We start from the raw sequence: 25,854 nt of genomic DNA on the forward strand, positions 1-25,854 counted from the left end.
CCTTTATTTTACAAGAATGGTAAAACAAATAATAAAGCAACTCTGCAGATGGATTCACACTTAAAATGTATCTTTTCAAAACTGCCTTTGATTTCAGGTCCATGTTCTGGTTTTTAAGTATAGATTGAATATCTGACAAGGGTTTGTTCACAAGATGCAACATCTTAACTCCCACTGGAATACATTGCAGTTAATAAGAAATGCAGAATTCTAAAGCAAAATCAGCATTTTAAAATTTTGTCTGCAACCAGAAAGACGCTGCTGCTGGATTGGTGAAACATGAATCCGTCACCAAGCAAAAAGTAATGTTTACATTACTTATGTCAAAGCCTGGGTGATGTTGCTGGTAGTTGGAGGTGAGTAAAAGTGGCATGCTTATTATTGTTTCTCATTATCTAAGCTGGTTAACTAGTGATTGTGGTGGAAATTGTGGTGAGAAGCGAATAAATTAAGATAAGATAAGACAAGTAAAAAGTTGTCTTATGTTTTACGTTACTTTTTACTGCAGTCACTGCTGTGTTATTGTTTCCTTCAGCAGTGCCTATGGGTGCTGGTGACTGAGGTGACGTTTTTTACTTTAAAAATGTAACACATCTTAGGAACTTGTCCTTTGTTGAAGATAGAGAAAAGGTAGAGAACAACAAAAGGAACACATTTAGAAGGTCAGGTGGATGTAGGCTGATGGATGCTGTTCTGGTTACTGCCTTAAAAGCCTTGTAGGGACTTCATATACAGTGTAAATGCTAACATTTGGTGGTAATCATTGGCTCTGAGGCCTCTTGGTGAGGCTCATTCTCTTTGCATCTTGAGGGTCCAGTTAGTGGTGTCAAAGGTTGTGCAGGTTGCTGCACTTGAACTTTAAACACATCCCACGTCTCTGGAAGTAGTCCTTTGTTGAAGATCAGAGAAGCCAGGTAGGAGAACAACAGGATGGAAGCAAAGGCAGCCAGCATGGAGATGGTCTTAACTGGAGAATACTGGATGTAAACACCATCCTCAAGAGTGCATCCTGGGAAGTGGAGTACAGGTGGCAGCCCTAATGATGGTTCGCCACTCAATAGTCTTAATACAACCCCCACCAGCAAGCCCATAACAACCCCGTAACCATTGGAGATGTTGAAGAAGAGGACGCAGACGAGCTGAGGGAAGGTTACGATGTAGGCTATCTCTGAGGAAAGGAACCAGAACAGGGTGATGCTGTGTTTCAAGTTTGTGAGGGATGTACCAACCAAACCTGTTACCACCACAACAACTCGGATCGCACACTGTTTTTCTCTTTCTGATGCCTGAATGAGAGGAGAGAAGAAGGGAGGAAGAACTGGTCAGTTGGAATGAGCAGAGACTGACATATTTAACAATCATATCCTTCACTACCTATTTAATTTCTCTACACTTCTCTTTATTGGTGCTCTGCACTACGTTCACTTCTCTTCAGTCTTTGTTTCAACCATCCATTACCTATTACCACCTATCCACTGGTGCAGACATGGGCAAACTACGGGCCGCGAGCCATATGCCCGCGGGCCGTTGGGCTTTTTAATCCGGCCTGCCGAATTATCATATTATTATTAAATTACTTTTTTATTTTAAGTAAACCTCGTCCGTTTTACATTTCCCCCGCAATGTCCGCTTTTCCCCAATAGATGGCGCACTTCAGAGACATTGACCGTATAACTCCCTTCTTCACTTTTTCGCTTTGTCCTACGAGCCCTTCTGTAAAAATGAGTGGATCAAAGAAGCGAAGAGTGGACAGTGAGTGCCGAAATGTTAAATAAGGAGTGTCGGTAAAATATTTCTTCACTGAAGTCCGACCAAAGGCTGTTTGCCTGTTATGCCAAGAAACTGTGGTGGTTTTCAAAGAGTACAATATCAGCTGTCACTTTGCTACGAAGCATGCTAACTAAGCTAGCAAGCGGTCAACGCAAGAAAGAGAGGCGACGCAAAACACAAAGAAATACAGCAAATCACTTGACGACCTGCACGGAGAATCCTGCCGTATGTTCTCTGATTTTGAAAACATTGAAAAGTCACTTCAGCTGGTGTCCTGTCCCCTGTCACAAGACCCTGAAACAGCGCCACAGGAGCTGCAATTGGAACTGATCGATCTTGAATCTGACTCCGTCCTAAAGGAGAAGTTTAATTCGCATACACTGAATGACTTTTATGCTTCACTTAACAAAGCCACGTTTCCAAACCTCCGGAGGACTGCACAGAAGATGCTGAGTTTTTTTTTGGCTCGACCTACGTATGTGAGCAGACATTTAGCGTCATGAACATCAACAAAGCCTGTCACAGATCCAAGTTAACTGACCAACAGCTCGGCTCTATCCTGAGAATTGCCACAACAAAACTAACTCCAGACTTTGATGCACTGGCAAAAAAGGGAGATCAACAACACTGTTCTCACTGAAACTGGACATGAATTTCTCTACTGTTTTAATTAAAATAAAATGTAATTAAATTAATGCATTTGGAAAACAATTTGTGCAATGAGACTTGCATATTCATGCTTTGCTGCCTGTTGAAGGCCAAATACTTTCATATAATAGCGTGTACATGTCATTTATATTAGTTCACACAAACACTCACACATCCATCCTTGACTGGCTCGGCCCCTCTGTCAAATTTATAACCCATTGTGGCCCGCAAATCAAAAAGTTTGCCCACCCCTGCACTAGTGGGTCGCTGTAGTCAATCCAAGCTGTCAACGGGCAGGGGCAGGGTACATCCTGGACAGATCGCCAGTCCATCACAGGGCACACATAGACACAAACAACACTCGCTCTCACATTCATTACATTACATTCACACCTAAGGACAATTTAGAGTCACCAGATTAACCTGAATGTGGGAGGAAGCCGGAGTACCTGGAAAGGTCACACAGCAAGGCCCTTGTCTCGTACCCACAACCTTCTTACTGTGAGGCACAAGCGCTAACTACTGCACCGCTGTGCCACCCACTGTTTCAACCATGACAACATTAAAAAGTGATCAAATTACTGATCACTTTTCCATAGTGTGTGAAATTAGAAATATGCATATTTTTTCACCTGAGGCCTGAGGATGTTATAGATATTAGAAGTGAAGATGGAGGCTGCAGACAGCAAAGCAGAGTCAGCCGATGACATAACAGCAGCAGCAACGGCAGCAATACCAATGATGGAGATGTAGGATGGTGTGAGCTGCTGCAAGGTGATGGGCATGATGAGAGCTGCCTCCCCACGTTCAAATGGAGATGGAGAACCATATGAAGTCAGGTTCCAGTCTGAAGAAAAGAAAGATGATGATAACCGGTTACACAGATTCTTTCACAGGTTTTCCTTCATTTTCTTTTACAAAATGGCCTGTGAAGTTAAGCATCCTATAATACACAATAAGGTGTCCTGACTCAAGAAACTAATGGACAATTTGATGGTGAGGAAATTCTGCTTCATTTTGCCAATCCCTTTATTACTTATCTTGTGACACCATGTAGTTATGTCGTGATAACACAATGTTTAAACCTACAGTTGGTTAAAAAAAAGTCAAAACACACACACTTCACCTCATTAAGTTCTGATACTAATCTTTAATTAGAGTGCTCCTTCTTTCTGTGTTGAACCTTTAATCACAGCAAGACAGCATCCAAGAGCCAGTGTCAAACATGACTCCATGCACATCAACCCCACACAGCACAGCACAATGGTGGAGCCACCATAACTAAAACAAACATTACAATCTGGTGTTATTTTACAGGCTTTAGCATTATTAGCCCACTGGGCTGCTGTGCCTTTGTCCAGGTCAGGTTCAAAATCTCCAAACTTTCCATTGCATCTATTTGTTTTGCTAAAGCTAGGTGGAGTCTTGCATAAGGTCAACAATGCAAACCGAGACTTCTCTTCTTAATCAATGAACATGTCGCTCTGTAATTTGGTTCAGAACTACTTTTGGATCACAACAAGCGTTCCAGAGATGCAGAAACTTTTGAGATCAGAGACCAGCTGCTTAAACCAGTTTCAATGTGGTTGTTTTAGTCAGCAGTGGAATTGCATAGTTCAGATCTGTCCAAATGAATCACACCAAGGGGGGTAATAACTGACTGAACCAGACAGAACCACACATGTGAAAACACAAAGTGTCTGTTTTCTAACAAAGAAACAGTTCATTCCATGATGCAGACATACCTGTTGATGCTGCCACCGCCCCAATCAGTATAGAGGGTATCACAAATATTGGGATAATGCAAGCAGCAGCATAGCATGCAGTTTTGGCAGCAGCAGAAGATGAAGCAGACAAGGTCCTCTGGTGGAAGATTTGATATCCCATACTCCCAAGTGCCTTGAAAGTAAAATTGAATGAGTTTAATGATTCTGCTTAAAGAAATCCAGAGTAACTGTCTCAGCTCCAGTGCTTCACTTCCTGTCTGCTTTCCTCCCTTCCCTGCTGCCATTGTACAGTCCCACTGATACTGACCATTCAAGTGCTTGGATTTGCCAGGTGCTCATGCTTGAGCCAGGAGATGCAGCAGTGTTGATTTCAAGCATCTCAGTTCACATAATGCTGAACTGTATCTGCTGCTGATTAAAACTACATGATTCAAGCTTCATCATACTTTCTCATTGTCTGCTTTTGTGTCCATCTACCTGGTTCATGTCAACACCCAAGTTGTCTACATTAACTAGCTTAAAGTTTAAGTGGAAATGAACAAAAGCCTTTGATCAAAGTTCAGTTCAGAATGTCTGGATCATAGATGGCACAGTTGTTGTTACTTTCTCTTACCAAAAATAAGAAATAATCAATCCACCTTCCAGTCATTTTTGCCTCCAGTTTACCAAACCAGGGAGCATGGAGGGTGTTGTTAAATCCTGTCTGAGTGATGTCCAATGAGGCAGGGTTCATCAGGATGAAGGGCACACAGAGCCACTGCAGGAACACATGAATGACAAACACATCTCTTAAGCTTGAATATAAACACATTTTTTAACAAAGTTTTTTTCGGTTGCATGCACAGGGACAAATAACTGTAACTGTTTGAACCTTCATATCAGAACAAAGATCAGATTCCAACCCACTGACATGGGCCAATTATGTCTGTAGGTTACATGACAAAACCAGAGAAAGAAGTCATTTGTTCTGTAGATGTGTTTGGTCAAACTGGAATGCATCAGAATGTCAGATTCGTTTGGCACCTCATCACTTTGATCCCAAAAGAAATCCCTTACTTTGATCCTTCCAAAGTCAAACATGTCAAATTATTATTAGAATAATGCTAACTGAAAATGTTTAAAAGAACTAAACTTACCAAGCTAACGAACATGAGGATGAGCTGTATAATGTCTGTGTAGGCCACAGAGTAGAGACCTCCCAGCAGTGTGTAGATAATGACCACAACAGAAGAGATCCAGATGCTGACATTGAGGGGCAACTCCAGAATCACACTTAAGGTTACACCTACCACACACACACACACACACACACACACACACACACACACACACACACACACAAACACACTTAATAGGCCTAATATACATAAATGCACAACACCTTCAATTGTTGAGCCTGACAGCCAAACATTTAGCAAAATACATTTTTTATGTCAAAAATTAATTTCATTTGCTCTTTACTGGCTTGAGTTGCTTTCCCAGGTTACTAGGTTGTTAGCTCATATTGTCCAAATCCATGCAATGATAATAGTATTGTGAATATGACAAATGAAATTAATACGAATTGAATGCATGGATTTTGAGGTGGATAGGGTTTTCATCTCTACAGGACAGGTTCCACAACAAGCTGTGAGACAAGAGGGCAAAGAAACATGGATATGCACAGATAGAGAGGGGAGGAGAAGAGAGGACCTTAGTGCATCATGGGAAGTCCCGAAGCAGTCAAGGCCTATAGCAGCATAACTAGGGGCTGGTCCATGGCAAGCCTTGACGGTCCTAACTATAAGCTTTAAAATGAAAGGTTTTAAGCCGACACTTAATCAAAGAGAGGGTGTAAATGGGGAGGTTTGTCGGAAAAATCCTTACAGTACCTAAACCCATGAGTGTTGCAGGCACCCACGTAATATCCTGTGCAAGTGAACCCAGGGACAGAAGAGCTGTTAATCCTTTTCCATACTTGATGGTGAAAGGATCCATCATGGTCACATATCTTCTGTCTCTCATTGGCTGAGCAAAGAACAAGCCACCTTTGTAAGAAATGAGAATGTAAACATTATATTGTACATATCCTTCAGAGAAGAAACAGTAAACAGAACAGCAGATATTGTACTTCATGAAAAACTAGTATTATTTATATGTTTATGTATCTATATATATCTACATATGAAGTTTTGGTCACTATAGGCTACATTGTATTAAACAGGCTCTTGTCCTGCAGAGTCTGCTGGCTGGCAGAAATGAAAGAGCGTACTGCTGGGTGAAGGAGGAGCTTTTAAAACATGCAGAGCAGTGTCACACATTGACACTTGGGGCTGCGAGGCCACGCCTGTACCCCTGGTTCACCTTCAACCCCACAGAAACAGACACAGGCAAGTATTGTGCTTATTATATTTATAAAATCTCACCAATGATAAAAGATGCAGTGAATGCAATTAACATTGTGACAGCCCAGTTAAGTCCCATCGAGGGCAAGTACACCATCTCACTGGTGCCAACGATCATGCCTCCTCCTACCCATGTAGCTACAAGGTGGATACACAAATACAGAGAAATAAGTTCATTAAATAAAGAGAACCAGAAAGACATATGCAAGGCAAACAAGACCAATCAAACAAGTTAATGGAGTAAGGCAAATCAGTCAATTTATGCCTGTAAAAAACATGGATCAGAGCTGTGTTATTGTTTGAGCAGCTGCAATAGGTATTGTCACTTTAATTGATTCAAATGACTTACTTCATTAAGTTCATGAATATAATTGTAAAGCCAAATTCCACATAGAATGTCTCCAAGAAGACTTACTGTATAAGCAAAACCTTGAGTGAGGTAATTGAGAGAAAGATTCTTCCTCCTCAAATGGCCTGGAATTCGTCATTATCAAAATTGATACCTCACTGCTAGATCATAGCATTCAAAAAGTCCAATCAACTAAAGTAATAGTGAGATGTCACACAAAAAGAAATTAATATGGTGAGAAAGTTTTGAGAATTGCAGTAATATTTTGCATCCAGCCACATCACACTTAAACTACGATCAAGTTCAATTTCAGTTTCAGGTGTAAAGCATTTTGCCTCAAATATGTCAAGACTCTTTCAACCTTTGTGTAATGAAGCATAAGGTCACCTGTCATGGTGAAGATCCCCACTACAGGGTGGAGGTTTCGGTTTGCCAGCAGGGTCATATCCATGCTGTTTGCTGCATGCTTCTTTTGTTTTCTTTTGGCCTTGAAGGAAGCCCATATGCCAGTTCCAAGGACCAGCAGATAGAAAACAACTATTGCTATGACTCCTGCAATGTTAACAGCCATGATGTTCACTGAGACCGTATGACTGTCCTCCCCTGCAAGTTGTATCATATCTGTGAGGCAGGCACCGCCTCTCGCACCGCCTCTCTACACTGCCTCAGGGCCCCTATGTGCTGTTGTTTCACTAGAATTTAGATTCATTGTCATTATTGCTACATTGTAGTTTACATTGTTTTTAGATTCAATTTGGTTAGTGGTCGTTTGTTGCTCTGGATAAAAGCGACTAAATCACCCCTACTTATTTATCATGCTGCTAATCGTTGAGTGACCTTTCACGGTGAATATCCCCACTAAACAGTATATATTTAAATTTCCCAGTAGGTTTCATTGAGATTCAGCCTCTGAAGCCCTGATGCGGATGTATGAGTGTGCTGATGCCTTGCTGCTATGGCTTTCCCATTTCTATGTCCTATGCTTCTTAGAGTGGTGAGAATGGTAAGGAACGAAATGTTTCTTGAGTAAAACATCAACCATTATCTCATGATAGATGGATTTGTTTTTTCCTTCAAGTGAGTTATCCAAATGTTGTTGAGCAAGACATTGCACCACTAACTGCTTTGGGTGTGAAAGTTGGATCCATGACTGGAATAAGTGTATGCATGAATAGAAGCAAAATAATTTTTTATGTGATCTTTACTCTGCCTTCTTGTACCTTTCACCTGTGTGTAATTATCCAATTAAATGAGAGGAAGGCATGCTTCAAGAAATGTACTGCTGACTACCATCTGTTCACTTGGTGAACCAGTTTGATTTGACGGCCTACTCCTTCATGTTGTGGCATGTTTATTTCAAGGCTTTCCACTTCAAAGGTAGCCAGGATAACATCATTGGTAAAAATCTTTTTGGAAATTTTGAACATACAGTTAATATTTGTTATCCACCAAATTAGACAGAGGACCATAAAACCTCTTAGTGGTGGTGGCAGTAGGGTCTGTCCTGGGAGTTAGCCTGGCTTTTACTATGTATTCTTGAAAACAGACGTAACTGTTTGTTTCTTATTCAAATACATCCAAAACCAGTTCTGATCCAGAGCTTGCACTGTGAGATCCAAAATTATCTTCTGGATTTGAATGATGACCAATTATACAAAAGCTGAAAACCAATCCACCAATCATTTCCAGAGTGTTCATTCATTCTCCATCGTCTCTTGTCCTCTCAGGGTGGCAGGGGTGCTGGAGCCTAGCCCAGTGGTCATTGGACAAGAGGTACAGCCTGGATAAGTCACCAGGCACCAGCAGGGCAACCTCACAGAGACATAGCAGACAGAAAGAAAAGTGACATTTAGAGTTCACGCTTCACCTGAATGTCTTTGGGGGTGGGAGGACTTTGGAGCACCCGGAGGAAACACACCCAAACACAGAGAGAACATGCAAGCTCTACACAGAAAGGACCTGGCTGGGAATCTAACCAGCACCCTCTTGCTTGAATAGTATAAATGTTGCTTTGAATAGTTTAAAGCACAGGTGTCAAACTCAAGGCCGTGGGCCCGTCAGGTCGTTTATGTGGTTTTATGTGGCCCGCAAGAGCAAAATAAACGTCTGTGCCGCTTTTAAGTGTACATTGTCCATAAACTACATTTCCCACAACGCATGTCGATTTTGTGTCCCACGAAGTTACGTTATCCCGCCACTGAAATGCAGCGTTTCCACATCAGCGTCAGATCAGCATTTAACAAAGGTGATTTTCGGAGAATAGATTCTCTGATATTTTAGTAAATGATTCCTTCATGTAATCTCCGCCTGTGAAAGGCTTTCCGTGCCTTACGATCTCTCAAATCGATCTTCTTGATCGATTTGTTCTCCCCAGCTTTCCACAGAAGTATCCAAATCGTTCTTTTACCTTAATTTCCAGCTTGGTACTTTTCAGTAAATGCTGTGTGTTTGTTTTGGAAATATCTTTGAACATCGTGCTTTCTTCTTCTCTTATATGTTATAATTTCTCGCCGTATAGGAAGCACATTATTATTAATTATTATTATTTCTATCCTGTATTGTTGTCGGTGAAAGCAAATTGTAACTGTCCAGGCGACTGTCCACTCTATGTTCCTCCAAGACTTTTTTGGAGTTATCCACGGCTAGTGAGTCAGTTCAGCTCACATTTCTACACAGATGTGGAAATGTATGTACATTTAAAATAATTTCTACATCTTGACAAGTTGTTTTATTTATACCTTATTGTTATTATTTTCTATTTTTGAAATTGGACTTATTTTACTTTCACGAAATTTCAGGTTGTTCATAATGTGTTTTGTAAAAAGATAGTTAAATAGAAGTTAACATTTGCAATATGAACTTCAGTTGTCCATGCACATCCATTTATAGGTTATGTCAGGACCACTTGGCTCAAGTAGAGCTGACATAAAACAGAGAGACCACGCTGATTGTAAAAGTAGTAGTATAGTTTTCTTCTATTTTGTATGTATAGAATAAGTATTTCTACTTTTCACTCTAACGCAGCAATAAAAACAATCCAGACTGACTCGCGAATGAATCTTTAGCAGCAGTAGTGATGGGAAGTTTGGCTCTTTTCAGAGAGCCGGCTCTTTCGGCTCCCACACGGCTCCTAAATTTAATATCATCTGTAGCCTCATATTTTAGCCTAACTTGGCTAATATGTATGGTTTGTGTGTTGATAAACCCATTTTGCATTCAGTGTTTTTATGGGAAGCCTTATAATTGCCTAATTGTGCATTTGTTCTGTTACAAAAGCAGGCATTCTTACTTTTGTTTAAAAGTTTAATTAAACTTTTATTGTAATTTAACACAAAAACAAATGAACAACAACAACTGTGCTTCTGTGGAAAAACTCCACAATAGCCTTTACCTTGTCCAAGGTTTTTTTTTCACCACCTTCAGGGCATCTCTAATCATCAGGTGTAATGTATGCGCCAGACATGGGTGGTGCATGGGTCCACTTCAGAATTTTTTATGGCTTTGGTGATGTTTGCAGCATTATCACTCACACAGCACACCACTTTGTCCTGTACTTGCCACTCATTTGCCACTCTTCATAGCTCCTCTGCCAAGTTTTCTGCAGGGTGTCAGTCCAGCAGGCAAGATGTCATCTTGTAGTTTTCAATAAAGTGGCCAGTCACAGACATGAAAGAGCAGGTGGTTCTGGAGGTCCAGTAGTCAGTTGTCAGGCAAACTGATGGAGCTTTTTTTCACCCTGTCTTGCCATAATGCACGTTCTGTGTCATATTTTGAGATCCTTGTTTGGGACAGTGTTTTTCTACTGGGTAGAGTGTAAGTGGGATTTAAGGCTTTAACAAAACTTTAAACTTTAAAACCTTTGTCCTCCACAATGGAAAAGGGCGGGAAAATCAGTGGCAACCATTTAGGCCAACTCCTCATCGCTATGCTGTTTGGCTGGGGTCATCTGCTTTGGTATGAACTGACTTACTTTGCAGTAGGAGTGGTAATACTTGCACTACTAGTCGATGCCGCAGCAGTTGTTGTTGGTTTGGGACCAGACACACTGCACTGTGGGATGGACAGTTCTGATGTGTCTGTGCAGGTTTGTGGTGGAACCTGCTCTAACCTGCACTAACTGTTCTAAAAAATGTAATTTATAGTGCAGGCGTCACTCATATTTTCGTGTTTGTCTGCCGGACTCGCACACTCCTCCTCACCGCTGTCTGCTGTCTCACTCACTGACTGAGGGGGGACAGGACAGACCTGACCTGACTGGCCCCCTCTTTTTTCTCATAATGGTAGGATCCTATATCCTCACATTCCTCGAGGAACGGTTTTGCCCTTCTTCTTTTTTTTATGAAACGGCAAACGTAAAGGATTTTACACAATTCAGCGCAGCAGAAACTCAAAAGATCGCTGCAGAAACCTATGTTAAAGTATCAGCTAGTTAAGCCACATGGCCGCCACACAGTTCTGCCGTGAGCAGAGCTGAGCCAGTGACAGCTGAGCAGCAAAATGAAAAAAAAGTGGAGAGCCGGCTTGGCTCGATGGGCATCGGCTCTTCTGAGCATGATGACGCCTCACTAATGCAGTTCATACTCCAATGCGATAGGCGGAGGCACGCAGCTTTTCTTTAGTGTGAACTCACAAAGGGACAGAGAAGAAGAAGAAGCCTTAAACGCAACCTGGACAAAGTTGGAGGACTATCCCGTGAAACAGGTGCCAGAAAACCTGGACGAGCCTCCAAACAGCCGTTTGTCTGTGGTCACCAGTCGGTCTGTCACGGAGGATGTGCTCCGGGACAGCTTCGCGGTAGATGTCAAGAGTGGAGCGCGAGCGGCCCCGCGCTGCGTCACTTTGACACCCACCCGAGATGTGACTACCGCTCGTGCAGTCCAGAGGTCTGTGGCGTCTCCACCTCCACCCGCAGACGGGTCGGGTCGGGTCATCGGTTAGCATCATCTGTCATTTAATTTAGCTCCCTTTCCACGAACACAATTTGGAAACATTCTAGAATAGAAAACCCAGAGCAAATCACTTGAATCATTTTGAGAAAGCTTTTATCCAGGTCTCAGAGTAATGCACAACAAGCTGCCGAACCAACTGCGTGATTTAAATATATCATATTGAAGCACAGTGAGGTCATTTCATGCTTCAGTCTTGTTCAAAAAGTTCAGTCTGCTCTTCTCAGGAAGAAAACGGGATAAAATGAAAATGCAGGTCAGAACTCAGGGCCTCTGACATCATCTTAAGAGAAGAAGAAGAGTACATTACATTACTATTAATTTTACTCTAAAGGCAAGGAATATCTCGTCTCATCCAGATGTAGAGATCTTTGGTCATTTCAGTAAATTCACATCTGATGATGCTCGGTGTTTAGGCTCAGGGAAACATTGATCATTGAGTTGTCTGTAACTTTTGTTTGGTTAGGTATTTATTGCCCAGTCCCGTTCCTCAACAAGCCACAGAGATGTGGAGGACGAGGAGTTGACCAGGATCTTTGTCATGATCCCCAAAACCTTCTCAGAGGAGGACCTCAAAAACACCTTCAAAGTAAGTCAAACCCCACATGTAAAATGCAGGTTATGGCTCTGTAATCTTTAAATAAAAGTTCCTGCACTTTTGTAGTTCACTTGTGGTTTTAACATGTTGTAGATTTGAGGCTATTCAGTTGAACTTTATCAAAATCATGCTGTCATGCTGCGAGATAAAGAAATCATATCTTCTCTCTGCCTCTCACCTCTCTGGGCTACGTGAGATACTACAAACCCTCCCAAACTGCTCCCACCATAGAGAGCTGTGACAAAGGTAAGACTGTGGCTGTGCAAAAGGCACTTTGGTGGTTATTTGTAAAAGGTTTTTGCATTCTGCACAAAAAAGCAAGCGAGTACATTGAGTCTGGATTTGCTGAACCTTTGCTTTTAAAGTTAAAATGTACTCAGAATCATGAAGTAGGTAATTAAGAATTCAAAGTAAATAATTTGATCTATAAAGGTTAAATCATGAGACAAATAATTGAAACTGATTGGAGTTTTGGAACTGGCATGAGTCCATTGTTGCATAGCTCGTCTTCCACTGGAGCACCAGTGCCTGCTAGAGAAGCCTTATAAGGACAAACATGGCCATTTTGATCCAATTTCATTTACTTTGGGCATGAAAGATTGAAGTAAGTTAAGTATCAGTAATGTTAAAAAGTTGGGCATATTACTATTATTATTGCAACTGGATCGGGGCGGCAGTTCGAGTCCCGTATGGACCAATAAGTGGACTGGTTGCTTCTGAGTTGCCAGTTTGCCTCCAGGGCACTGCCGAGGTGCCTGTGAGCAAGGCACCCAACCCCTAACTGCTCAACGGCGCCGTACTATGGCTGCCCTGCACCCCCTCTGTAATGCATGTGTTTGTGTGTGTGATGTGTAAGAGGTGGTGCAAGAAAAATTTCAATTGCATGGGATTTCATTGTGAATTGCATTTAACATGACAATATCTTAAATATGTTTAACTCACAGTGCCTTTGGTAGCTTTGGAATGTGTAATGTGTAACTACTAAGGTAAAATGAATGTATTTAATGTGAGAAATACAGGGAATTATATTACAAACACAAGTAATATTGTTGCCCTTGATCACTTTGATATGTGGCAGCTTGAGAACGGATAAATCAACCGATCAACCGTCTTACTGACCTTAGGAGTCACCCATTCATTCTTGCACACTCAAATATACGTTAACATAACGTACAAAATGAAGAAACAAAGACAGAATTACATTCTGTGCTACAGTCAACTGACAGTCCTTGACAGTCCTGACCCAGCCACACCTAACCCCTTAAACTCACATATTGAGTAACCCAGATTGAGACACAGGCATCTGAAACCTTATGGGACTTGCTAAACCTGACATACCTGATCACAGACAGAACTGAAATGTAAGTAAAAAAAGCCGATGAGCTCAATGTTCAATGTCTATGATTTTTGTTTGACTACTTGGTCAGACTATTTGTGCATCGTTATCACACAGGCAACATTCATGATTATATTGACCATCATTTGGTTGAATACTATATGAATCTATGTCATTGATGAACTGAAGCAGTTTTAGACATTTGCAGCTGACATTCCTCTTCACTCTTCTGCATGTCTGATCAGCAGCCACATGAGATGTTTGGGGGCATTTATCATTGCTAAAAAAAGAGAATGAGTCAACATAATGTCAGCTAAAGACATAAAGTAAACAATTATATGTATGCCACAAGTATCTGCATAATGTGCCTGTCCAAATGACTTAAGATGAGACCATATTCAGCAAGTAAATAATGCAGGAAATCCTAAAGGGTTCTTTTCTAGCTTTTTAAAAAAACTTAATCCGTGTCACATTGTGAAAGTAAGAAAGCAATTATATCATTAATTTACCTTTGACCTTTATTTTACAAGAATGGTAAAACAAATAATAAAGCAACTCTGCAGATGGATTCACACATAAAATGTATCTTTTCAAAAATGCCTTTGATTTCAGGTCCATGTTCTGGTTTTTAAGTATAGATTGAATATCTGACAAGGGTTTGTTCACAAGATGCAACATCTTAACTCCCACTGGAATACATTGCAGTTAATAAGAAATGCAGAATTCTAAAGCAAAATCAGCATTTTAAAATTTTGTCTGCAACCAGAAAGACGCTGCTTCTGGATTGGTGAAACATGAATCCGTCACCAAGCAAAAAGTAATGTTTACATTACTTATGTCAAAGCCTGGGTGATGTTGCTGGTAGTTGGAGGTGAGTAAAAGTGGCATGTTTATTATTGTTTCTCATTATCTAAGCTGGTTAACTAGTGATTGTGGTGGAAATTGTGGTGAGAAGCGAATAAATTAAGATAAGATAAGACAAGTAAAAAGTTGTCTTATGTTTTACGTTACTTTTTACTGCAGTCACTGCTGTGTTATTGTTTCCTTCAGCAGTGCCTATGGGTGTTGGTGACTGAGGTGACGTTTTTTACTTTAAAAATGTAACACATCTTAGGAACTTGTCCTTTGTTGAAGATAGAGAAAAGGTAGAGAACAACAAAAGGAACACATTTAGAAGGTCAGGTGGATGTAGGCTGATGGATGCTGTTCTGGTTGCTGCCTTAAAAGCCTTGTAGGGACTTCATATACAGTGTAAATGCTAACATTTGGTGGTAATCATTGGCTCTGAGGCCTCTTGGTGAGGCTCATTCTCTTTGCATCTTGAGGGTCCAGTTAGTGGTGTCAAAGGTTGTGCAGGTTGCTGCACTTGAACTTTAAACACATCCCACTTCTCTGGAAGTAGTCCTTTGTTGAAGATCAGAGAAGCCAGGTAGGAGAACAACAGGATGGAAGCAAAGGCAGCCAGCATGGAGATGGTCTTAACTGGAGAATACTGGATGTAAACACCATCCTCAAGAGTGCATCCTGGGAAGTGGAGTACAGGTGGCAGCCCTAATGATGGTTCGCCACTCAACAGTCTTAATACAACCCCCACCAGCAAGCCCATAACAACCCCGTAACCATTGGAGATGTTGAAGAAGAGGACGCAGACGAGCTGAGGGAAGATTACGATGTAGGCTATCTCTGCGGAAAGGAACCAGAACAGGGTGATGCTGTGTTTCAAGTTTGTGAGGGATGTACCAACCAAACCTGTTACCACCACAACAACTCGGATCACCCACTGTTTTTCTCTTTCTGATGCCTGAATGAGAGTAGAGAAGAAGGGAGGAAGAACTGGTCAGTTGGAATGAGCAGAGACTGACATATTCAACAATCATATCCTTCACTATCCATTTAATTTCTCTACACTTTTCTTAATTGGTTCTCTGCACTATGTTCACTTCTCTTCAGTCTTTGTTTCAACCATCCATTATCTATTACCACCTATCCACTAGTGGGTCGCTGGAGTCAATCCAAGCTGTCAACGGGCAGGGGCAGGGTACATCCTGCACAGATCGCCAGTCCATCACAGGGCACACATAGACACAAACAACACTCGCTCTCACATTCACACCTAAGGTGAATTTAGAGTCACCAGATTAACCTGAATGTGGGAGGAAGCCGGAGTACCTGGAAAGGTCACACAGCGAGGCCCTTGTCTCGTACCCACAACCTTCTTACTGTGAGGCACAAGTGCTAACTACTGCACCGCTGTGCCACCCACTGCTTCAACCATGACAACATTAAAAAGTGATCAAATTACTGACCACTTTTCCATAGTGTGTGAAATTAGAAATATGCATATTTTTTCACCTGAGGCCTGAGGATGTTATAGATATTAGAAGTGAAGATGGAGGCTGCAGACAGCAAAGCAGAGTCAGCCGATGACATAACAGCAGCAGCAACGGCAGCAATACCAATGATGGAGATGTAGGATGGTGTGAGGTGCTGCAGGGTGATGGGCATGATGAGAGCTGCCTCCCCACGTTCAAATGGAGATGGAGAACCATATGAAGTCAGGTTCCAGTCTGAAGAGAGAAAGATGATGATAAATGGTTACATAGATTTTTTCACAGGTATTCCTTCATTTTCTTTTACAAAATGGCCTGTGAAGTTAAGCATCCTATAATACACAATAAGGTGTCCTGACTCGAGAAACTAATGGACAATTTGCTGGTGAGGAAATTCTGCTTTATTTTGCCAATCCCTTCATAACTTATCTTGTGACATCATGTAGTTATGTCGTGATTACACAATGTTTAAACCTACAGTTGGTTAAAAAAAAGTCAAAACACACACACTTCACCTCATTAAGTTCTGATACTAATCTTTAATTAGAGTGCTGCTTCTTTCTGTGTTGAACCTTTGATCACAGCAAGACAGCATCCAAGAGCCAGTGTCAAACATGACTCCATGCACATCAACCCCACCCAGCATAGCACAATGGTGGAGCCACCATAACTAAAACAAACATTAGAATCTGGTGTTATTTTACAGTCTTAAGCATTATTAGCCCACTGGGCTGCTGTGCCTTTGTCCAGGTCAGGTTCAAAATCTCCAAACTTTCCATTGCATCTATTTGTTTTGCTAAAGCTAGGTGGAGTCTTGCATAAGGTCAACAATGCAAACCGAGACTTCTCTTCTTAATCAATGAACATGTCGCTCTGTAATTTGTTTCAGAACTACTTTTGGATCACAACAAGCGTTCCAGAGATGCAGAAACTTTTGAGATCAGAGACCAGCTGCTTAAACCAGTTTCAATGTGGTTGTTTTAGTCAGCAGTGGAATTGCATAGTTCAGACCTGTCCAAATGAATCACACCAAGGGGGGTAATAACTGACTGAACCAGACAGAACCACACATGTGAAAACACAAAGTGTCTGTTTCCTAACAAAGAAACAGTTCATTCCATGATGCAGACATACCTGTCGATGCTGCCACCGCCCCAATCAGTATAGAGGGTATCACAAATATTGGGATAATGCAAGCAGCAGCATAGCATGCAGTTTTGGCAGCAGCAGAAGATGAAGCAGACAAGGTCCTCTGGTGGAAGATTTGATATCCCATACTCCCAAGTGCCTTGAAAGTAAAATTGAATGATGATTTTAATGATTCTGCTTAAAGAAATCCAGAGTAACTGTCTCAGCTCCAGTGCTTCACTTCCTGTCTGCTTTCCTCCCTTCCCTGCTGCCATTGTACAGTCCCACTGATACTGACCATTCAAGTGCTTGGATTTGCCAGGTGCTCATGCTTGAGCCAGGAGATGCAGCAGTGTTGATTTCAAGCATCTCAGTTCACATAATGCTGAACTGTATCTGCTGCTGATTAAAACTACATGATTAAAGCTTCATCATACTTTCTCATTGTCTGCTTTTGTGTCCATCTACCTGGTTCATGTCAACACCCAAGTTGTCTACATTAACGAGCTTAAAGTTTAAGTGGAAATGAACAAAAGCCTTTCATCAAAGTTCAGTTCAGAATGTCTGGATTATAGATGGCACAGTTGTTGTTACTTTCTCTTACCAAAAATAAGAAATAATCAATCCACCTTCCAGTCATTTTTGCCTCCAGTTTACCAAACCAGGGAGCATGGAGGGTGTTGTTAAATCCTGTCTGAGTGATGTCCAATGAGGCAGGGTTCATCAGGATGAAGGGCACACAGAGCCACTGCAGGAACACATGAATGACAAACACATCTCTTAAGCTTGAATATAAACAAATGTTTTTTTTTCGGTTGCTTGCACAGGGACAAATAACTGTAACTGTTTGAACCTTCATATCAGAACAAAGATCAGATTCCAACCCACTGACATGGGCCAATTATGTCTGTAGGTTACATGACAAAACCAGAGAAAGAAGTCATTTGTTCTGTAGATGTGTTTGGTCAAACTGGAATGCATCAGAATGTCAGATTCGTTTGGCACCTCATCACTTTGATCCCAAAAGAAATCCCTTACTTTGATCCTTCGAAAGTCAAATATGTCAAATTATTATTAAAATAATGCTAACTGAAAATGTTCAAAAGAACTAAACTTACCAAGCTAACGAACATGAGGGCGAGCTGTATAATGTCTGTGTAGGCCACAGAGTAGAGACCTCCCAGCAGTGTGTAGATAATGACCACAACAGAAGAGATCCAGATGCTGACATTGAGGGGCAACTGCAGAATCACACTTAAGGTTACACCTACCACACACACACACACACACACACACACACACACACACACACACACACACACACACACTTACTAGGCCTAATATACATAAATGCACACCACTTTCAAATGTTAAGCCTGACAGCCAAATATTTAGTAAAATACTCAAAGACATAGGAGAAGTAACACATTTGTATGTAAAAAATTAATTTAATTTGCACTTTACTGGATTGAGTTGCTTTCCCAAGTTACTAGGTTGTTAGCTCATATTGTCCAAATCTATGCATGAAGGGAGAACTAAAGCTAGGCAGAAGGCCGTCCACCTAGCTAACCCTAACCCTAACACAGAAGCACAGCAACAACAATGATAATAGTATTGTGAATATGACTAATGAAATTAATACGAAAAGAATGCATGGATTTTGAGGTGGACAGGGTTTTCATCTCTGGAGGGAAGGTCCCACAAGAAGCTGTGAGACAAGAGGGCAAAGAAACATGGATGTGCACAGATAGAGATAGAAGGAGAAGAGAGGACCTTAGTGCATCATGGGAAGTCCCCAAGCAGTCAAGGCCTATAGCAGCATAACTAATCCTTGACGGTCCTAACTATAACAAATCTTATCTTATCTTAAACAAAGAGAGGGTGTAAATGGGGAGGTATGTCGGAAAAATCCTTACAGTACCTAAACCCATGAGTGTTGCAGGCACCCACGTAATATCCTGTGCAAGTGAACCCAGGGACAGAAGAGCTGTTAATCCTTTTCCATACTTGATGGTGAAAGGATCCATCATGGTCACATATCTTCTGTCTCTCATTGGCTGAGCAAAGAACAAGCCACCTTTGTAAGAAATGAGAATGTAAACTTTATATTGTACATATCCTTAAGAGAAGAAACAGTAAACAGAACAGCAGATATTGTACTTCATGAAAAACTAGTATTATTTATATGTTTATGTATCTATATATATCTAGATATGAAGTTTTGGTCACTATAGGCTACATTGTATTAAACAGGCTCTTGTCCTGCAGAGTCTGCTGGCTGGCAGAAATGAAAGAGCGTACTGCTGGGTGGAGGAAGAGCTTTTAAAACAGGCAGAGCAGAGCAGTGTCACACATTGACACTTGGGGCTGCGAGGCCACGCCTGTACCCCTGGTTCACCTTCAACCCCACAGAAACAGACACAGGCAAGTATTGTGCTTATTATATTTTTTAAAATCTCACCAATGATAAAAGATGCAGAGTATGCAATTAACGTTGTGACAGCCCAGTTAAGTCCCATCGAGGGCAAGTACACCATCTCACTGGTGCCAACGATGATGCTTCCTCCTACCCATGTAGCTACAAGGTGGATACAAAAATACAGAGAAATTAGTTCATTAAAGAAAGAGAACCAGAAAGACTTATTCAAGGCAATCAAACAAGTTCATGAATGTTTCCACATTATCAGATTCCAGGATCTTGGCAAGGTTCCAGCCAGGTGCTTGTTTTAAAGGTTTCAGTCAATTTCTGCCTGTAAAAAACATGGATCAGAGCTGTGTTATTGTTTTAGCAGCTGCAATAGGTATTGTCACTTTAATTGATTCAAATGACTTACTTCATTAAGTTCATGAATATAATTGTAAAGCCCAATTCCACATAGAATGTCTCCAAGAAGACTTACTGTATAAGCAAAACCTTGAGTGAGGTAATTGAGAGAAAGATTCTTCCTCCTCAAATGGCCTGGAATTCGTCATTATCAAAATTGATACCTCACTGCTAGATCATAGCATTCAAAAAGTCCAATCAACTAAAGTAACAGTGAGATGTCACACAAAAAGAAATTAATATGGTGAGAAAGTTTTGAGAATTGCAGTAATATTTTGCATCCAGCCACATCACACTTAAACTACAATCAAGTTCAATTTCAGTTTCAGGTGTAGAGCATTTTGCCTCAAATATGTCAAGACTCTTTCAACCTTTGTGTAATGAAGCATAAGGTCACCTGTCATGGTGAAGATCCCCACTACAGGGTGGAGGTTTCGGTTTGCCAGCAGGGTCATATCCATGCTGTTTGCTGCATGCTTCTTTTGTTTTCTTTTGGCCTTGAAGGAAGCCCATATGCCAGTTCCAAGGACCAGCAGATAGAAAACAACTATTGCTATGACTCCTGCAATGTTAACAGCCATGATGTTCACTGAGACCGTATGACTGTCCTCCCCTGCAAGTTGTATTAAATCTGTGAGGCAGGCACCGCCTCTCGCACCGCCTCTCTACACTGCCTCAGGGCCCCTATGTGCTGTTGTTTCACTAGAATTTAGATTCATTGTCATTATTGCTACATTGTAGTTTACATTGTTTTCAGATTTAATTTGGTTAGTGCTCGTTTGTTGCTCTGGATAAAAGCGATTAAATCACCCCTACTTATTTATCATGCTGCTAATCGTTGAGTGACCTTTCACGGTGAATATCCCCACTAAACAGTACATATTTAAATTTCCCAGTAGGTTTCATTGAGATTCAGCCTCTGAAGCCCTGATGTGGATGTATGAGTGTGCTAATGCCTTGCTGCTATGGCTTTCCCATTTCTATGTCCTATGCTTCTTAGAGTGGTGAGAATGGTAAGGAACGAAATGTTTCTTGAGTAAAACATCAACCATTATCTCATGATAGATGGATTTGTTTTTTCCTTCAAGTGAGTTATAAAAATGTTGTTGAGCAAGACATTGCACCTCTAACTGCTATGGGTGTGAACGTTGGATCCATGCATGGAATGAGTGTATGCATGAATAGAAGCAGAGAGAGAGAGAGAGAGAGAGAGAGAGAGAGAGAGAGAGAGAGAGAGAGAGAGAGAGAGAGAGAGAGAGAGAGTTCTCTAGCTTTAAACTTTATAGTTGCCTCTCAAAGTCATTAATTCAAGATACTTAAGATACTAATTAGATAATAATTTGACTTGAAATCCAATGTTGCTGAGAAATGCTAACAGCATGGTGTCTCAAATGAGAATGGAAAATCATCATCAAATTGATACCTAACTGGTAGATCATAGCATTCAATAAGTCCAATAAACTAAAGTAACAGTGAGATGTCACACAAAAAGAAATTAATATGGTGAGAAATTAGACAGGTTTTGAAAAATTGCAGTAATATTTTGCATCCAGCCACATCACACTTAAACTACAATCAAGTTCAATTTCAGTTTCAGGTGTAAAGCATTTTGCCTCAAATATGTCAAGACTCTTTCAACCTTTGTGTAATGAAGCATAAGGTCACCTGTCATGGTGAAGATCCCCACTACAGGGTGGAGGTTTCGGTTTGCCAGCAGGGTCATATCCATGCTGTTTGCTGCATGCTTCTTTTGTTTTCTTTTGGCCTTGAAGGAAGCCCATATGCCAGTTCCAAGGACCAGCAGATAGAAAACAACTATTGCTATGACTCCTGCAATGTTAACAGCCATGATGTTCACTGAGACCGTATGACTGTCCTCCCCTGCAAGTTGTATTAAATCTGTGAGGCAGGCACCGCCTCTCGCACCGCCTCTCTACACTGTCTCAGGGCCCCTATGTGCTGTTGTTTCACTAGAATTTAGATCCATTGTCATTATTGCTACATTGTAGTTTACATTGTTTTTAGATTCAATTTGGTTAGTGGTCGTTTGTTGCTCTGGATAAAAGCGATTAAATCACCCCTACTTATTTATCATGCTGCTAATCGTTGAGTGACCTTTCATGGTGAATATCCCCACTAAACAGTATATATTTAAATTTCCCAGTAGGTTTCATTGAGATTCAGCCTCTGAAGCCCTGATGTGGATGTATGAGTGTGCTAATGCCTTGCTGCTATGGCTTTCCCATTTCTATGTCCTATGCTTCTGAGAGTGGTGAGAATGGTAAGGAACGAAATGTTTCTTGAGTAAAACATCAACCATTATCTCATGATAGATGGATTTGTTTTTTCCTTCAAGTGAGTTATAAAAATGTTGTTGAGCAAGACATTGTACCACTAACTGCTATGGGTGTGAAAGTTGGATCCATGACTGGAATAAGTGTATGCATGAATAGAAGCAAAATAATTTTTTATGTGATCTTTACTCTGCCTTCTTGTACCTTTCACCTGTGTGTAATTATCCAATTAAATGAGAGGAAGGCATGCTTCAAGAAATGTACTGCTGACTACCATCTGTGCACTTGGTGAACCAGTTTGATTTAAGGGCCTATGCATTCATGTTGTGGCATGTTTATTTCAAGGCTTTCCACTTCAAAGGTAGCCAGGATAACATCATTGGTAAAAATCTTTTTGGAAATTTTGAACATACAGTTAATATTTGTTATCCACCAAATTAGACAGAGGACCATAAAACCTCTTAGTGGTGGTGGCAGTAGGGTCTGTCCTGGGAGTTAGCCTGGCTTTTACTATGTATTCTTGAAAACAGACGTAACTGTTTGTTTCTTATTCAAATACATCCAAAACCAGTTCTGATCCAGAGCTTGCACTGTGAGATCCAGAATTATCTTCTGGATTTGAATGATGACCAATTATACAAAAGCTGAAAACCAATCCACCAATCATTTCCAGAGTGTTTATTCATTCTCCATCGTCTCTTGTCCTCTCAGGGTGGCAGGGGTGCTGGAGCCTAGCCCAGTGGTCATTGGACAAGAGGTACAGCCTGGATAAGTCACCAGGCACCAGCAGGGCAACCTCACAGAGACATAGCAGACAGAAAGAAAAGTGACATTTAGAGTTCACGCTTCACCTGAATGTCTTTGGGGGTGGGAGGACTTTGGAGCACCCGGAGGAAACACACCCAAACACAGAGAGAACATGCAAGCTCTACACAGAAAGGACCTGGCTGGGAATCTAACCAGCACCCTCTTGCTTGAATAGTATAAATGTTGCTTTGAATAGTTTAAAGCACAGGTGTCAAACTCAAGGCCGTGGGCCCGTCAGGTCGTTTATGTGGTTTTATGTGGCCCGCAAGAGCAAAATAAACGTCTGTGCCGCTTTTAAGTGTACATTGTCCATAAACTACATTTCCCACAACGCATGTCGATTTTGTGTCCCACGAAGTTACGTTATCCCGCCACTGAAATGCAGCGTTTCCACATCAGCGTCAGATCAGCGTTTAACAAAGGTGATTTTCGGAGGATAGATTCTCTGATATTTTAGTAAATGATTCCTTCATGTAATCTCCGCCTGTGAAAGGCTTTCCGTGCCTTACGATCTCTCAAATCGATCTTCTTGATCGATTTGTTCTCCCCAGCTTTCCACAGAAGTATCCAAATCGTTCTTTTACCTTAATTTCCAGCTTGGTACTTTTCAGTAAATGCTGTGTGTTTGTTTTGGAAATATCTTTGAACATCGTGCTTTCTTCTTCTCTTATATGTTATAATTTCTCGCCGTATAGGAAGCACATTATTATTAATTATTATTATTTCTATCCTGTATTGTTGTCGGTGAAAGCAAATTGTAACTGTCCAGGCGACTGTCCACTCTATGTTCCTCCAAGACTTTTTTGGAGTTATCCACGGCTAGTGAGTCAGTTCAGCTCACATTTCTACACAGATGTGGAAATGTATGTACATTTAAAATAATTTCTACATCTTGACAAGTTGTTTTATTTATACCTTATTGTTATTATTTTCTATTTTTGAAATTGGACTTGTTTTACTTTCACAAAATTTCAGGTTGTTCATAATGTGTTTTGTAAAAAGATAGTTAAATAGAAGTTAACATTTGCAATATGAACTTCAGTTGTCCATGCACATCCATTTATAGGTTATGTCAGGACCACTTGGCTCAAGTAGAGCTGACATAAAACAGAGAGACCACGCTGATTGTAAAAGTAGTAGTATAGTTTTCTTCTATTTTGTATGTATAGAATAAGTATTTCTACTTTTCACTCTAACGCAGCAATAAAAACAATCCAGACTGACTCGCGAATGAATCTTTAGCAGCAGTAGTGATGGGAAGTTTGGCTCTTTTCAGAGAGCCGGCTCTTTCGGCTCCCACACGGCTCCTAAATTTAATATCATCTGTAGCCTCATATTTTAGCCTAACTTGGCTAATATGTATGGTTTGTGTGTTGATAAACCCATTTTGCATTCAGTGTTTTTATGGGAAGCCTTATAATTGCCTAATTGTGCATTTGTTCTGTTACAAAAGCAGGCATTCTTACTTTTGTTTAAAAGTTTAATTCAACTTTTATTGTAATTTAACACAAAAACAAATGAACAACAACAACTGTGCTTCTGTGGAAAAACTCCACAATAGCCTTTACCTTGTCCAAGGTTTTTTTTTCACCACCTTCAGGGCATCTCTAATCATCAGGTGTAATGTATGCGCCAGACATGGGTGGTGCATGGGTCCACTTCAGAATTTTTTATGGCTTTGGTGATGTTTGCAGCATTATCACTCACACAGCACACCACTTTGTCCTGTACTTGCCACTCATTTGCCACTCTTCATAGCTCCTCTGCCAAGTTTTCTGCAGGGTGTCAGTCCAGCAGGCAAGATGTCATCTTGTAGTTTTCAATAAAGTGGCCAGTCACAGACATGAAAGAGCAGGTGGTTCTGGAGGTCCAGTAGTCAGTTGTCAGGCAAACTGATGGAGCTTTTTTTCACCCTGTCTTGCCATAATGCACGTTCTGTGTCATATTTTGAGATCCTTGTTTGGGACAGTGTTTTTCTACTGGGTAGAGTGTAAGTGGGATTTAAGGCTTTAACAAAACTTTAAACTTTAAAACCTTTGTCCTCCACAATGGAAAAGGGCGTGAAAATCAGTGGCAACCATTTAGGCCAACTCCTCATCGCTATGCTGTTTGGCTGGGGTCATCTGCTTTGGTATAAACTGACTTACTTTGCAGTAGGAGTGGTAATACTTGCACTACTAGTCGATGCCGCAGCAGTTGTTGTTGGTTTGGGACCAGACACACTGCACTGTGGGATGGACAGTTCTGATGTGTCTGTGCAGGTTTGTGGTGGAACCTGCTCTAACCTGCACTAACTGTTCTCACTGACTGAGGGGGGACGGGACAGACTCGACCTGACTGGCGTGTCTGTCCCCCTCTCTTTTTTCTCATAATGGTAGGATCCTATATCCTCACATTCCTCGAGGAACGGTTTTGCCCTTCTTCTTTTTTTTATTAACAGCCAATGTAAAAGTTTTTACACAATTCGGCTGCAGAAACCTATGTTAAAGTATCAGCTAGTAAAGCCACATGGCCGCCACACAGCTCTGCCGTGAGCAGAGCTGAGCCAGAGACAGCTGAGCAGCAAAATGAAAAAAAAGTGGAGAGCCGGCTGGGCGAAATGGGCATCGGCTCTTCAAAGCATGATGACGCATCACCAAGATGCAGTTCATACTCCCATGCGATAGGCGGAGGCACGCAGCTTTTCTTTAGTGTGAACTCACAAAGGGACAGA

The 25,854-nt window shown here is 41.1% G+C and overlaps 2 protein-coding genes and 1 long non-coding RNA gene across 3 annotated transcripts; 1 reads left to right on the forward strand and 2 right to left on the reverse strand.

Moving 5' to 3' along the window:
* LOC143009755 (high-affinity choline transporter 1-like) lies at positions 1–7,493 on the reverse strand. The gene is made up of 8 exons (XM_076161824.1): positions 7,266–7,493; positions 6,551–6,667; positions 6,017–6,172; positions 5,282–5,430; positions 4,759–4,902; positions 4,164–4,317; positions 3,051–3,265; positions 1–1,286 (listed from the first exon to the last, which is right to left on the reverse strand). The coding sequence occupies exons 1-8, from the start codon at positions 7,447–7,449 to the stop codon at positions 744–746; spliced, it is 1,662 nt and encodes a 553-aa protein (XP_076017939.1). The 5' UTR covers positions 7,450–7,493; the 3' UTR covers positions 1–743.
* A 4,085-nt stretch (positions 7,494–11,578) lies between these two features.
* Positions 11,579–14,629, forward strand: LOC143009758 (uncharacterized). The gene is made up of 4 exons (XR_012964714.1): positions 11,579–11,761; positions 12,291–12,413; positions 12,619–12,668; positions 14,525–14,629. It is a non-coding gene; the product is annotated as an uncharacterized LOC143009758 (long non-coding RNA).
* A 29-nt stretch (positions 14,630–14,658) lies between these two features.
* Positions 14,659–20,628, reverse strand: LOC143009757 (high-affinity choline transporter 1-like). The gene is made up of 8 exons (XM_076161825.1): positions 20,438–20,628; positions 19,678–19,794; positions 19,138–19,293; positions 18,335–18,483; positions 17,821–17,964; positions 17,223–17,376; positions 16,111–16,325; positions 14,659–15,559 (listed from the first exon to the last, which is right to left on the reverse strand). Exons 1-8 carry the CDS (start codon positions 20,619–20,621, stop codon positions 15,017–15,019), a joined length of 1,662 nt encoding a protein of 553 aa, XP_076017940.1. The 5' UTR covers positions 20,622–20,628; the 3' UTR covers positions 14,659–15,016.
* Positions 20,629–25,854: the final 5,226 nt, after the last annotated feature.

The sequence above is a fragment of the Genypterus blacodes genome, unplaced genomic scaffold, assembly GCF_046128005.1.
Source record: "Genypterus blacodes isolate CSIRO-AG114 ecotype Tasmania unplaced genomic scaffold, CSIRO-AGI_Gbla_v1 ptg000115l_1, whole genome shotgun sequence".
Taxonomy (NCBI): Eukaryota; Metazoa; Chordata; class Actinopteri; order Ophidiiformes; family Ophidiidae; genus Genypterus; species Genypterus blacodes.